General features: G+C 36.3%; 1 protein-coding gene across 1 annotated transcript in view; it reads right to left on the bottom strand.

Moving 5' to 3' along the window:
• Positions 1-13,781, bottom strand: part of BRWD3 (bromodomain and WD repeat domain containing 3) — a 195,635-nt gene that overhangs the window by 70,020 nt on the left and 111,834 nt on the right. The window contains exons 7-8 of the mRNA XM_007957508.1: positions 8,383-8,543; positions 6,796-7,017 (exon numbers count right to left, since the gene is read on the bottom strand). Coding sequence (XP_007955699.1) covers positions 6,796-7,017; positions 8,383-8,543 — 383 coding nt within the window. The remainder of the gene's footprint in view (positions 1-6,795; positions 7,018-8,382; positions 8,544-13,781) is intronic.

Below are 13,781 nucleotides of genomic sequence, written 5' to 3' on the forward strand. Positions count from 1 at the left end.
TTGTTGCGCAGCTCTCACATGCATATGAGGCCACTGAAAATACCACGGCTTGGGTTAAGTGCACCCTAGTCTTCAAAGTGACATCGTTGCTCTTCTGCACTTTAAAGAGGTCTTTTGCAGCAGATTTACCCAGCACAATATGTTGCCTGATGTCTTGACTGCTGCTTCCATGGGCATTGATTGTGAAACCAAATAATATGAAATCATTGACAACTTTAATCCTTTCTCCATTTATCGTGATGCTGCTTATTGGTGCAGTTGTGAAGATTTTCATTTTATGTTAAAATGTAATCCATACTACAGACTGGAGTCTTTATCTTCATCAGTAAGTGCTTCAAGTCATCCTCACTATCCGCAAGCAAAGTTGTGTCATCTGCATTTTGCAGGTTGTTAATGAGTCTTCCTCTAATACTGATGCCACACTCTTCATACAGTCCAACTTCTCGGATTATGTGCTCTACATAAACATTGAATAAGTATGGTGAAAGGATACAACCCTGACATACTCCCTTCCTGGTTTTAAACCATGCAGTATCCCCCTCCCCCCTTTTTTTTTCAACAACAACCTCCTGGTCTATGTACAGGTTCCTCAAGAGCACAATTAAGTGCTCTAGAATTCCCATTCTTCTCAATATAATCCATAGTATGTTATGATCCACGCAATCAAATGCTTCTGCATAGTCAACAAAACGCAAATAAACATCTTTCTGGTATACTTTGCTTTCAGCCAAGATCCATTTGAAATCAGCAACGATATCCCTCGTTCTATATCCTCTTCTGAATCCAGCTTGCATTTCTATAAGTTCTCTGTCAATATACTGCTGCAACTGTTTTTGAATTACCTTCAGCACAATTTTACTTGCATGTGATATTAATGATACTGTTTGATAGTTTCCACATTATGTGGGATCACCTTTCTTTGCAATGGGTACAAATACCGATCTCTTCCAGTCAGTTGGCCAGGTAGCTGTCTTTGAAATTTCTTGGCATAGACGAGTAAGTGCCTCCAACGTGGCATCTATTTGCTAAAACATCTCAATGAGTATTCTGTCAATTCCTGAAGCCTTGTTCTTCGCCAATTCCTTCAGTGCAGCTTTGACTTCTTCCTTTAATACCATTGGTTGTTGATCATATACCACCTCCTAAATGGGCGAACATCAACCAATTCTTTTCAGTTGCTGCACTTATATAGAGCAACAACTGTGAATTTTTTTAGTTCCTAGGAGACAGACTTGGAAATACTATGGGGGATTTCTACTCTATGCTATAGGATCACTATTAGTCAGAATCGATGTGAGGGCAGTGAATTTTGGTTTGGGGATGATAAGGGCATCAGAAATAAATTAAAAGCACTGATTAGGAATTTATTCCTAAGCATTTGGATTTTAGTACTTTTATTTTAAACCTCAACTGAAATTAAGGTAAGTATCACCCTTTTTCCTTTTAAAATTTAAATCATGTTCATTTGTTGACATGGATAATATGAAATAAAATAGGTCAAATCAATAGGTCATATCATCATGGGAAAAATAGATTAAGAAAAAATATATGTCACTTGTTAATTTAAAGGACTACTAGTGGCTAAAGCACTTGACTGCTAACCAGAAGGCTGGCGGTTCAAACCCACCAGCCACTCCTCGGAAGGAAGGTTGGGCAATCCTACTTCCGTAGTGATACTGCCTCGGAAACCCAAGGAAGGGTCGCTATGAGTTGGGGCCGACTCGACGGCACATAACAACAACAACAACAACAACAACCCCAGCTGAATCACAGCTAGCTTCCCAGGCTCTGATTTTCAGGATTTTATACCTCCTCAGAAGAGACTCACAGAAGAGCTACTGGGCTCCTGATACCTGGGATACAGGAAAAAGTCTAAATTCAGAATAGGCTCTATAGCATGCTTCTCAGTTTTAAGGATTGCAAATATACATAAGGATCAATTTCCACTAAGAGGATGATTAAAGATTAAGGATCAATATTACAGGATTTGAATACAATTGTAATTCAAACCAAAAGAAAGCTACCACTAGATGTTATTTTTTACTTAGTTTTCTTGTTTGTTTGGAAGCACAGAATTTCTGAAAACTGCAGAGTTGACTTCAAACAAAAAAAATCAATTAATATCACATTAATAATTGAGTTACAGTAAAGAAACCAGTACTAAAAAAAAAAGAAAAAACCCACTGCCATCAAGTTGATTCTGACTCTTTTCTGAGAGAGGAGAAGACTGTATTGAAAAGCTTAATCCACAATCTATTGCAGGAGTGTGCAAATCCACCTTTCTGCTTGTTTATCTAAATAAATAAAGTGGGACACAGTCGTCCTATGTATTGCTTATGCCTGCTTTTGTACTACAGGTTTTGACAGACCACATGTTCTGCAAAGCCTAAAATATTTACTATCTGGCCCATAAATATGCTGATCCTTGATCTATGGGAATGAAACACTTAAATATGGAATAGTATAATTTTATTAAATTTGAATACTGAAACCTTTACTATCCCTGTAATATTTAAAATGCTTCATCAATTACAATGTAGGTCTGGCCTATTCTTAACAGTAACCTTATATAGCCAGTTGCTGTAGAGTTGATTCTGACTAATGGTGACCTCATGTGTGTCAGAGTAGAATTGTGCTATAGGGTTTTCAATGCCTGATTCTTTTGGAAGTAGATCACCAAGCCTTTCTCCTAAGGCACCTCTGAGAAGACTCTAACCTCCAACCTTTAATTTTACACTGCCCAAGGACTCCTGGCCTATTCAAATGTACTTTAATTGGATTGATTTTAAATGAGAAATCACGTTAAACCAAACCAAACCAAACTCACTGCCATTGAGTAGATTCCATCCAATTCACTGATTCACAGTGGCCGCCATGGGGTTTCCAAGGCTGTAAATCTTTACAGAAGCAGACTACCCCATCTTTCTTCCCTGGAGCAGCTGCTGGGTTCAAACCACTGATCTTCTGATTAGCACCCAAATGCCTTAACCACTACCCCACCAGAGCACCACGAGAAATTATGTTAGAGATTTTAAAGAAAATTTATGGTCCTTATTTCCAATGTACCAATACCCACTTATTGAAAAATTTATAAAATATAGAAAAACAGAATAAAAGTTGCTTTTCCCACTACCCAGAGGTAACCACTATAACCATAATGTATTATCTCAATTTTGTTAAAAAAGGGAAAGAAGAGAAATTAAGTGAAAAGAAAATTAAAAGGATAATACACCATGAACTTAATAGGTAGTCAATATACAAATAATAAATAATGGATATAGAATGCCAAACCCAAATCTACCATTGTCGCGTCACATCCAACTCACAGTGACCCTTCCTTGGGTTTCCGAGGCAATATCACTAAGGAAGTAGATTGTCCAGTCTTCCTTCTGAGGAGTGGCTAGTGGGTTTGAACTGCCAGTCTTCTGGTTAGTAGTCAAATGCCTTAGGCACTAAGCCACCAGAGTTACTATACCCAAGGAGGGGTCGCTATGAGTCAAGGTTTGACTCGATGGCAGTGAGTATAGAATGCCAAACTGTGATCATTCCTATTACAAATGTAAAACTAAGAAGGGGAATAGAGAGTATACTGGAGAATGTTACAGAGTGACTTATGTCCCCCCAAAATATGTGTTGAAATCTTAACTTCTATGTCTGTGATTAGGAGCTCTGATAGCATAGTGCCTAAGGCACTTGACTGCTAACCAGAAGGCTGGGGGTTCAAACTCACCAGCCACTCCCCGGAAGGAAGGTTGGGCAATCTACTTCTGTAGTGATACCTCATCAAAACCCAAGGAGTGATCACTATGAGTCGGGTCAACTGGAGGGCACATAACAACAACAGCATGTCTGTGGTCATATTCCCATTTGGGAAAGGTTTTTTTGTTATGTTAATAAGACAGAATTTGTGAAGGGTGTATTTTGAGTCAACTGCTTTTGAGAAAAAAAAGAGATTAAGCAAGATTAAAGAAGCAAGAAGAACAGAGATAGAGGAAGAGAGATATTAAGCCACAGGAAGATCACCCAGGAGCAGAAGCTCAGAGACAAAGAACTTCCTCCAGAGCCCTAGAGCCAGTGCTCTGAATTTGGACTTCAATTTTAAACAGAGTGGTAAGATGGTCAGAGAATGTTTCCCTGGGGTAATATTTATGCAAAGCATGTGGAAAAGGAGGAAATATGCTGTGTGGATATTGAAGAAAGACCATTCCAGAGACAGGAAATCGCAAGAGCAGAGACAAAAGTGTATCCAGAATATTCAAGAAAAGGCAGAAAGGCCAAAAACTAAAGGAGAGTGAGAAAGAGCATTGAGTATTGTGAGATGAGGTCAAAAAGAACAAGACCTTGTAGGTTACTTTAAAGGCACTGGCTTTAACTTTGAGTCTGGATTTTACTGAGAGTTCTGAGCACAAATGACATGATCTAACAATCCTTTTAAAATTACTCTGGCTACTGAGTAAAGGCTAGATTGTAGCAAGAGGAAGGGAAGGTCCAAAAACAGCGAGGAGGCCACATGTTCCGACCTCCTCTAACACTACAAGGGGAAGGCAGGATTACCAGCAGTAACCCAAGGCCTATTACTGCAAGGCCAGACATGCTGCCTCCCTCCAGCCCTTTCACCAACCTATCCTCCCAAAGCACCCAACACCTCTTTCCTGGGTTCGATAATTCGCTGCAGTGGCCACACAGAACTCACAGATTATGAAGTTTATTAGGGAAGCACGAGGCTACAATTTGAGTTCAAGAAAAATGCTCAGTCTCTCTCCCATCCCACCGTCCCTCGGCCAACATCTCTCACAGTCTCTTTCCCAGCAGTGCTGGTCCCTTGGTGTCTCACTCAGCGATGCGAGTCTCTTGCGCCTCTTTCCCAGCAGCACGTGTCTCTTTCTGGGGTGCATGTCTCTTTCCGCAGCACACCTTCCTCAACCAGCAGTCAGAGAGAGAGTTCTGCCTCTAGGAGGCCTCCTTTTGAGCCTGGCAGGGTGGTCAAACTAGCAAATCATAGCATCAGAACTCTAAGCACCTGACAGAGAGTGGGCACCTCCCAAACATTGTTTTGTGCCACTCCCAACAGAAATACACCAGGTGGACAACTTCAGCAATCAGGAGCTCCTCAGCTGCTCATAGAAAATCCCATCTTGGAGTTTACAAAGACTTATGGGTAGAAAAGCCACACTAAGTAATTTACTATACCGCAGAAGGGAAGAAGCTGGAAGATCAATTAGAAGTCTAGTTCAATGATCTAGGCCAGAGATGACAGCAGTTTGGAATAGGGTATTAATTAATGACGGAGGTCCTGAGAATTTGTCAGAGTCTGGATATATTTTGATGGTAGAGGTGATATGATTTGCTGGCCAGTTAGATATGGGGTGTAAGAAGAAAAAAAAAATGAGACTTGACTCCAAAGTTTCTAACTTCAGTAACCGGAAGAATTAAATTGCTATTTGCTGAAATGGGGAATGTTTGGGAGAAGCAGATTTGGGAAAGAAAGATGAGGGGTTCAATATCAATTATGTCAATTTTGAGATGCCTGATATACATCCAATTCATGATGCCAAAAGGGTAGTTGAACACACAAGTTTGGAGCTAAAAGAAAGGTCCAAGATAGAGATATAAAGTTGAGAATCATCAGCCTATAGTTGATACTTAAAGCCATGAGACACAGTGAAATCACCAACAGAAAGATTATAATAGAGAAAAAGTCCACAGATTTCTAGGGTACTCCAACATTCAAACAGTGCAGAATTAAAGAAAACTAGCAAACAAAACTATGAAAGAGCCAAACAAGTAATCAAACAGTCATCATTTTCAGTTTTATGAGAGTATCTTCAAATTCCAGATATAATCAAAAAGATAAGATGGTAGGACCGCAGTAACTGGTACTCTCCCCACACAAAATAATGAAATATTTGAAATTGGGCAAAATTTTGACAAACACATGTTTAAATCCAATTCACATTCAATCCAATTCTTGCTAGCTCACCAAAATAGGTGAAATGTTATTTAAGTAACAAAAAACAAACAAACAAACAAACAAAAAACCCACACTGCCATACTAATGCCCAAAGTAAAGTAAATGAAAATAATTGTCCCATTCACAAAAGTAGTATCCTAGACCTAAGTGTAAATTATAGATTCAGAAAGATTCTTGCTTTGCTCTCAGCACCTTTAAAGAAGATGATAAGGTTCTGCTTATTTTGTTTTATTGAATAAAAATTACTTTAGGGTTTCTAGGACATTTACTACCAAGATCTGGTAAAAACATTAAATGGATACATATTAAAAAGAAACCAATGTACCTGTTTTATGAATTTATATGTCAAACATCAACTTAAAATAAGAAGTCACTAAAATTAAGAATAAAAATTTCTCTATCATTAAACTATATACAAATATACACACATAAAATCTGAGTGACAAAGATCCTGCATTAAATGTTACCACAAAGTATTCTGATATTCAAGTTAAAACCTGTTTATATCTTAATTAACAGGTATTAGTGTGTTTCTTAAGGCATTTACTGGTTTTCTCCCTTAATCACACATCGTAGAGAGAGTTGTTTCATACTGTATTTGAAGAACCACTTCAGTCATCTTTTTACTTATTTTTAAAAGGAATAAATTTATATGAAAAAGAACTCTTAAAAAAAAATCTGTCTGCAGGATAGAAGCAAAGCCCTTAAGAGAACAGCATCTTTTTGTTATTGTTCCTTGTATTATCCACATAATGTAACAAGAAATATAAGAGAATATTCATTGTTATTGCATTGTGTTAGAGGCATGGCTTCATTTTTCTTACCTGTATGGAAGTAATAGAAGCTGAATGTCCCTGAAGGACAGCAACTGGTGCACAAGTCCGAAGACACCACACTCTTACAACCTTATCACAGCTGCCTGCGGCAATCAGAGTGTTTTCATAGTTAACAGCCATGTCAGATATTTCAGCAGAGTGACCCCTAAGTGTAGCAAGGAGGCGCCCATCATCTGTAGCCCAAATTTTCACCAAACAGTCATCTGAACCCTACAGTGACACAAAAGTACAGGAGATTTACAATGAGGCAGAAATTGGCCACCAAACACACATACACACAAAACAAGACAAAATAAGCAAGGAAAAGGATAAAGGGAGGACTGTATTCAATCACTTCTAAGACTTTCCTTTTTAGTTTCTATCCTATATAATACGGATTCAGTAGTATATATAAACAATGCCTAAATGACAGCACTGAAAGCAGTATCCAAACTGGCAATGGCATTTGTGAAGAACATCTCAAAACTACAAATCTGAATAGCTTAAAATATTTTTAACTCACTTTTAAGTGACTTGGTATTAACTATCTCTGGCCAGACATCCTTTTTTTCTTAATCACTTGAATATTTTTCCTCTATATTTACTTAAAAATGTAATCTAAAACGTACATGGATTTCTCAGTAAACATGAGGCTGTTAATAATGTCTGGTGAAGATACTGAGTTCAACTTCCTATTGAGAATTTCAAGGGCTTTAAAAATAATAAGAAGCAATTCTCCTCAAAAATGGGAGATAAATTATTTAATAATTATCCATTTTTAAAAAATAGGACAACTACTATCCTCATCTTGATCATCACATGCAAATACTAACATGACACTTTTGGAGTCATGAAGAAGTCAATGGAAGAATCTTGTACGAGTTCCAAGAGTCACAACTTCCCTAAGTGCAAACTACTTCCTTTATTGTAGTATACAAATGTAAAAAGAAACTATGCCATTACCCATACTTCTATGTTAACTTAACACTGAAGCAATGAGATTAAGCAGCTTCTTTAAAACACTATGTGTGCTACAATTCTGTACTCAAAAGCATATAGCATATATGGTTAATGTATATATAATACATATAAAGCATATCTGGTTAATTAAAACTCCAATTTAAAAAATAACCAGTGCTGAAATTAAAGAAAGATATACAAAACAACTATAATCTTCAACTAACTACACAGTTCAGTTATTCAGTTATAAAAATGCTGTAGTTAATAATAAAGTAAAACTGGTAATAATTATGCTAAATAGAATGAATCTTCATTTTAATAAATGTCTGCTAAAATGGAAGGAATTGAAAATGAGAAACAAACCTTGTTTCACATAAATTAACAAGTTCTAGAAAATGAGGCCTTCTGAAGATTTAATTTTTTTACATTAAATTTCCCAAAAGATAGAGAACATTTATAATTCATCATTTACTCATATAGAATGAGAAAGGATTTTCAGGTTCCAATCATCTTTTTCTGCATTCACATGTCCAAAAAAGGATGAATTCCTTATAAAGCATAAAGCAACACTATGAAGTCTAGCTTTAGTTGTTATAAATCTACAGTATACTACAGTATCATAAATTTTAAACTCACAGTAAAAATTCTTCTTCCACTTCGGTCAAATGCTACGCAATAGACAGATGACAAGTGCCCTAGAATTCTCTTATGCATCTTAATGTGTTGATAAGCAGATGAAGGGAAAATATGGCTGAAGCGACTACATCCAGTTAATTGCCTGGCAGAAGTGATATTCACTGGAAAAAATAAAACAGAAAATTCAATTCTTAAAAACTAAACTTGAAGTCTACTTCATAAAGTTAAAACATGATTATTAAGATGAGACAAAACAGAGTACACAACACACAACACAGCAATTCTATCCTATGAAAAGTCTAAATTTCTTTACAAATTTCATGATTTTCTTAACTCAAGTCCACTATCTCAAAACACTAAGAATACTCTTTTAATAAGTCGCAGGGGCCTGATTTTTCTGCTTGTTTTACTATGGTTTCTAAACATATCTCCATTTCATCTTTCTTAGTACACTATAGTCAAAAACACTGTTGTTTTAAATACATAGGTAAATCTTACTATATTATGACGGAGTTTTAGAATAAAAACTCTATTTGATCTTAAAATGCATGCAGGGATTTTTAATAAACTTATGTTTCTCCTCCTCACGTCTGTGTATGACACATACACCTGTCCCTAAACATTAAAGAGTAATACAAGATATCTATACAGTGAAAACAGAAGGAAATCTATGACACCACTAAGGTTTTAAGTAGTAAACAATCCTTTCGAGGCTTGCCTGTGCCTTTCCTCCTGTCGTTTTTAAATCTGTAGGCACTCTCTCCAGTTAACAAATGAACTTTTGAGGTTTTATCTCCTATAAGGTCATCTTAGATCCTGTCTCATTTTTTTGTTTGCTATGCCTTGTTCTTAATTTTCTTCAAAAGCTGCCATAATAAAGCATAAGTCTGTACAATTCTCTTCCAAATACCACCTGGATTTTCCTTACTTCCCTGAAATGGAGATCTTGATCCCGATGAAAGGATTTATAACCACCCACTTGCCCTGTGAAATTTCTCCAGCCCTCCATTATATACTGAAAATACTAAACATTCAACATATTATATTTGAATAAAAACATAGGATCCTTCTAACTTCAAGGTCACTTTGAAACAAGGTGACATTTTACCACACTGCATAAATAATATGAGTGATGATAGCTTTATGTTTAAGCAAGGCAAAATTAAGGCAAGAATTGAGTTCTAGCTAGATTAGTACAATTAGAACCATGCCACAATCAAAAATATGAAACCTTTCAATGTCTCACAATCTTAAGAGCAATGAAGTCTTTCTTTCAGGCAAAGGTAGATCCACTGGCCATTTTAAACTGACAAAATGACAAAAAATGAATGATGAATAGCAAAATCAGCAAAGTCTTCAGTGTAAATCATAAAAACAAGTCAGAGATCTGAGTATGTAATACTATGAGAAGCTGAGTAAATAATGGTAGAATATGTGTGAGCATCAGTAATAGGTAAGAAGATTTCCTCTTGGCAGTAGTTACCCATCTCAAATCCTAGAAAATTCCACAAGCCTGTGGTGAGATGAGCAGGCACCCTAATTTTGAGGCTTTAGTAATTTTCCTTCTTTAGTCAAACATTTCTTACATCTGGGTTTCCTGAAACAGTAAACCATTACTTCTGCTTTGTTTTGCTCACTCCTACTTTGCAGGCAGATGGAGGAAAAGGTATGTTATTTTAAGGCAGAGTTTTTCAACCTTGAAACTACTGACATTCTAAGCTACATTATTCTTTGTTTTGGGGCTATGTGTCCACGGCAGGGTATAGAACAGTACCAATGGCCTCTACTCACTAGATGCCAGTAGTACACTCCCTCCCTCAAGTTGTGACAACCAAAAATATTTCCAGATATTGTCAAATGTACCCCCAGGGGGAAAACTTCCTTGAATTAAGAACCATTGCTTCAAGGTATAAAAACAAAACAAATAACAATGACAACATTAACAGAAAGAAGCAGAAAAAAAATTAAAAGAAATTGTGATAAAGGGAGCAGAAAGAGATACAGAGATAGGTAGGAAAAGAAAGAGTCAGAGAGAAGAGGTAAACAGCTACCAGAAAGAAAATCCAATCATTCATTCACCTAACAAATATTTAAGTTCTTCAAAGGAATATAATTTAGCATATAAACATATAGCTTATAAACTTAGCATATAAACAAAATCCTTATAACCCCATTAAAAATTAGTACCTCAGGCCTAAACAATTAAATCAGGAAAAATTACTGAAAATTTTATACATCTTTATAGTATATGGGAGCTCTGGTGCTGTAGTGCCTAAGGCATTTGACTGCTGATCAGAAGTCTGGCGGTTCAAACCAACCAGCCACTCCTCGGTAGGAAGACTGGGCAATCTACTTCTGTAGAGATACCACCTCAGAAACCCAAGGAAGGGTTCTATGAGGCGGATCCAACTCGACAGCAGTGAGTTTGGTTTTTGGTTTGGTATAGTGTATATAACACAGCATTACTTTCTAAAACTCTTCTGTAAAAAAACTAATAAATAATTGAAATGGAAAATATCTGCAATCAGTATGGCAAAGGCTTAATATTTTAAAATACATATAAAACATAACCATGAAAACCCAACAGATGAGTGGGTAAATGAAATTAATAGGTAAGTCACAGTTTGTTGTTATTGTTGTTGTTATGTGCTGTTGAGTAAACTCAACTCATAGCGACCCCTTCTTGGGTTTTCGAGGCGGTATTACTATGGAAGTAGATTGCCCAACCTTCTTTCCGAGGAGTGGCTGGTGGGTTTGAACCATCAGCCTTCTGGTTAGCATTCAAGCGCCTTAGACACTATGCTACCAGAGTCACAGTATAGAAAATACAAATAATAAACTGAGTCACAGAAAATGTTCAACTTTTTTGCTAGCCATCGGTTTTGCTAGAAACCGAATTGAAAATAATGTATAATTTTATACCTACTAAGCTAGCATTTTAAAAAATTCTAAAACCTATTGTTGGCAATTACAATGCAAATGGTGTACATCTACTTTTCCAGTAGCACCTTAAGACTAATATGATCCATTTTGAAAATAATTTGGAGATATAATTCAATAATCATGAAAATATATACATTCATTGCTCCGCTACTGGAAATGTATCTCAGGGATATAACTGTCAAGTAAAAAAAGATTTACAAGTACAAAATGTTTACCAGAGTGCTATTTACAATATGTACAAGTCCAATAATAAGGGAAAGGTTAAATAAGCAACAGAATATTTAGAAGACTTGACTGCTAACCAGAAGGCTGGCAGTTCAAACCCACCAGCCACTCCTTGGAAGGAAGGCTGGGCAATCTATTTCCATAGTGATACTGCCTCAGAAACCCAAGGAGGGGTCACTATGAGTCAGGGCCTACTTGACAGCACATAACAACAACAACAACTATGTCAGCATTGATTATTAAAATATAAAAAGTACAGCAGTGTAGAAATATTTAAGAATTATAAAGCAAGACATAAAATATAAAATTGTATGTAGATTATGATTTAAATTATGTAAAAATATGTACACATATATGGATAAAGACTAGAAAGACTGGAAAGAACTAAGAGAAATGAAACCAGTTGCTTTGTGTTAAAAATATTTAAAATTTTTCACTAAATACTCTTAATAATGCATTTTTATCTTATACACAAGTTTTCTATTAGGGTTTTCTTAGTCATCACTGCCAGTCATTCAAAAAATTTCTAATATAAGGTCTGTTGTATAACTGACAGCAGTAACACTGTCAAATATACTGTCTTTCATCTGTGTAATTTTTTTAAACTTATTTATCCAGTCCCTGAGATGAGACTATCTATAGATTTATTTTTTTCTCATTCATTTGATAAGTCAAAAGGCGTTAGGCTCCACACACTAAGATATTCTATTAATGCTTTCTTTTACATGTATTCTCCATTTAGTCACTGTTTTTAGTAATGTCCATTCTTGCCTTACTTAAATAACAGTATCATATTTTCACAAATAATGCACCACATAAATAATGTACTCACATATAACATGCACACAAACTTAGCAAACTAACACATGAGGGGCTTGTGGTGTGCCAAAAAATAAAAGTCAAACACATGTATTATGTGTGTAAAAATATAGAAGGTAATTCCAGTGCTTTATAAGGAATATTTTCCTCAATGGCTGATAACTGGCTACAAAGAATCAATGGAAAGGTTTCACTTTGACCAACCTTTGCGAATTTTACTAGGAAGAAGTGGGTTTCATTCTTTTGGCAAGAATATCATATAGATCCTTTGAGGGAGGAGAATGATCAAAGCCACTTTTCCTTTTCTCAAAAGTAACAGTAAGATACAGGAATACACACACTGTGTTGCATCTGAATGTCTCTATTAAATGCACTATTTGAGTGAATTGTTGTTCTTACTTCTACTACAAAAATAAAGCAAGTTTAGAGATAAAGAACTGAACTTCCACCATAGTAAAGTAGAATGGAGAATATGACAACTACAAGCAGTCCCCAGGCTATGAATGTCCAACTTACATACAACCCAGTTATGAACCAAACCTCATAAAGCCAATTAAAATGAGTATTGGAGGTATATACAATGGTTCATAATAAATGGGTGCTACTTTGTGAAGCATATCAAAACATTATTATTAAAGATGTTTTAATATAGTGGAAGTATTTAATTTTTTTATGCATAGAAAAGTACACAATAAATTATACCCTAATACAAACATTTGACTGACATTAGATACTAATCTTACCTAACTGTTCCATCTTACACATAAATTTGACTTAAAGACAGATTTAGGAACAGATCTTGTTCATAATCTGAGGACTGTTTCTATAATTAATTGAGAAAAAAAAATCCTGACAAACCTATGTCTGATAATTCAACTATGTTAATTCTTCACTATTGTTAAACCTTTCGATACCTATTGTAAGTCTTCATACTTATGTATTAAGTCCAAGAGTTTTAGTATATACACCTATTCCCCACTTATCAACTATCTCATTATCCAACATTTTTTATTTATGACAAATGTGAAAAAATTCTCAGGCAGCACCTCTGATGATCCGAGCTCTACATGAGGTTGCAGCTAGGCCCAGGAAATCTCTACAGACCCACCTGAATGGTATGCCAGAGGCCCTGACAACAACCTTCTCTTATTCATCCACGAAGTCTTGCTCGGGCCACAGAGGGTACAGGTCAATGGCAGGACAAAACAAGGTTGAAGGCGGGCAGGGAGAGGCCAGTTGAGGGCCCAAAGGTGCCGGGGAGGTTGGTGGGGGAGAGGCAGGAAGGGGGCTACAAGGGACTGTAGGGTTGAAGCAGACAGAGGACAAGCATGGTCTTCACCCATGGTGGGCAACCGCTGGTGGTGGGCAACACCCAACCACTACCCCCAACCCCTGCAGGCTCTGTGGTTACA

This window comes from Orycteropus afer, unplaced genomic scaffold, assembly GCF_000298275.1.
Source record: "Orycteropus afer afer isolate SDZICR_OR568_19922 unplaced genomic scaffold, OryAfe1.0 scaffold00755, whole genome shotgun sequence".
Taxonomy (NCBI): Eukaryota; Metazoa; Chordata; class Mammalia; order Tubulidentata; family Orycteropodidae; genus Orycteropus; species Orycteropus afer.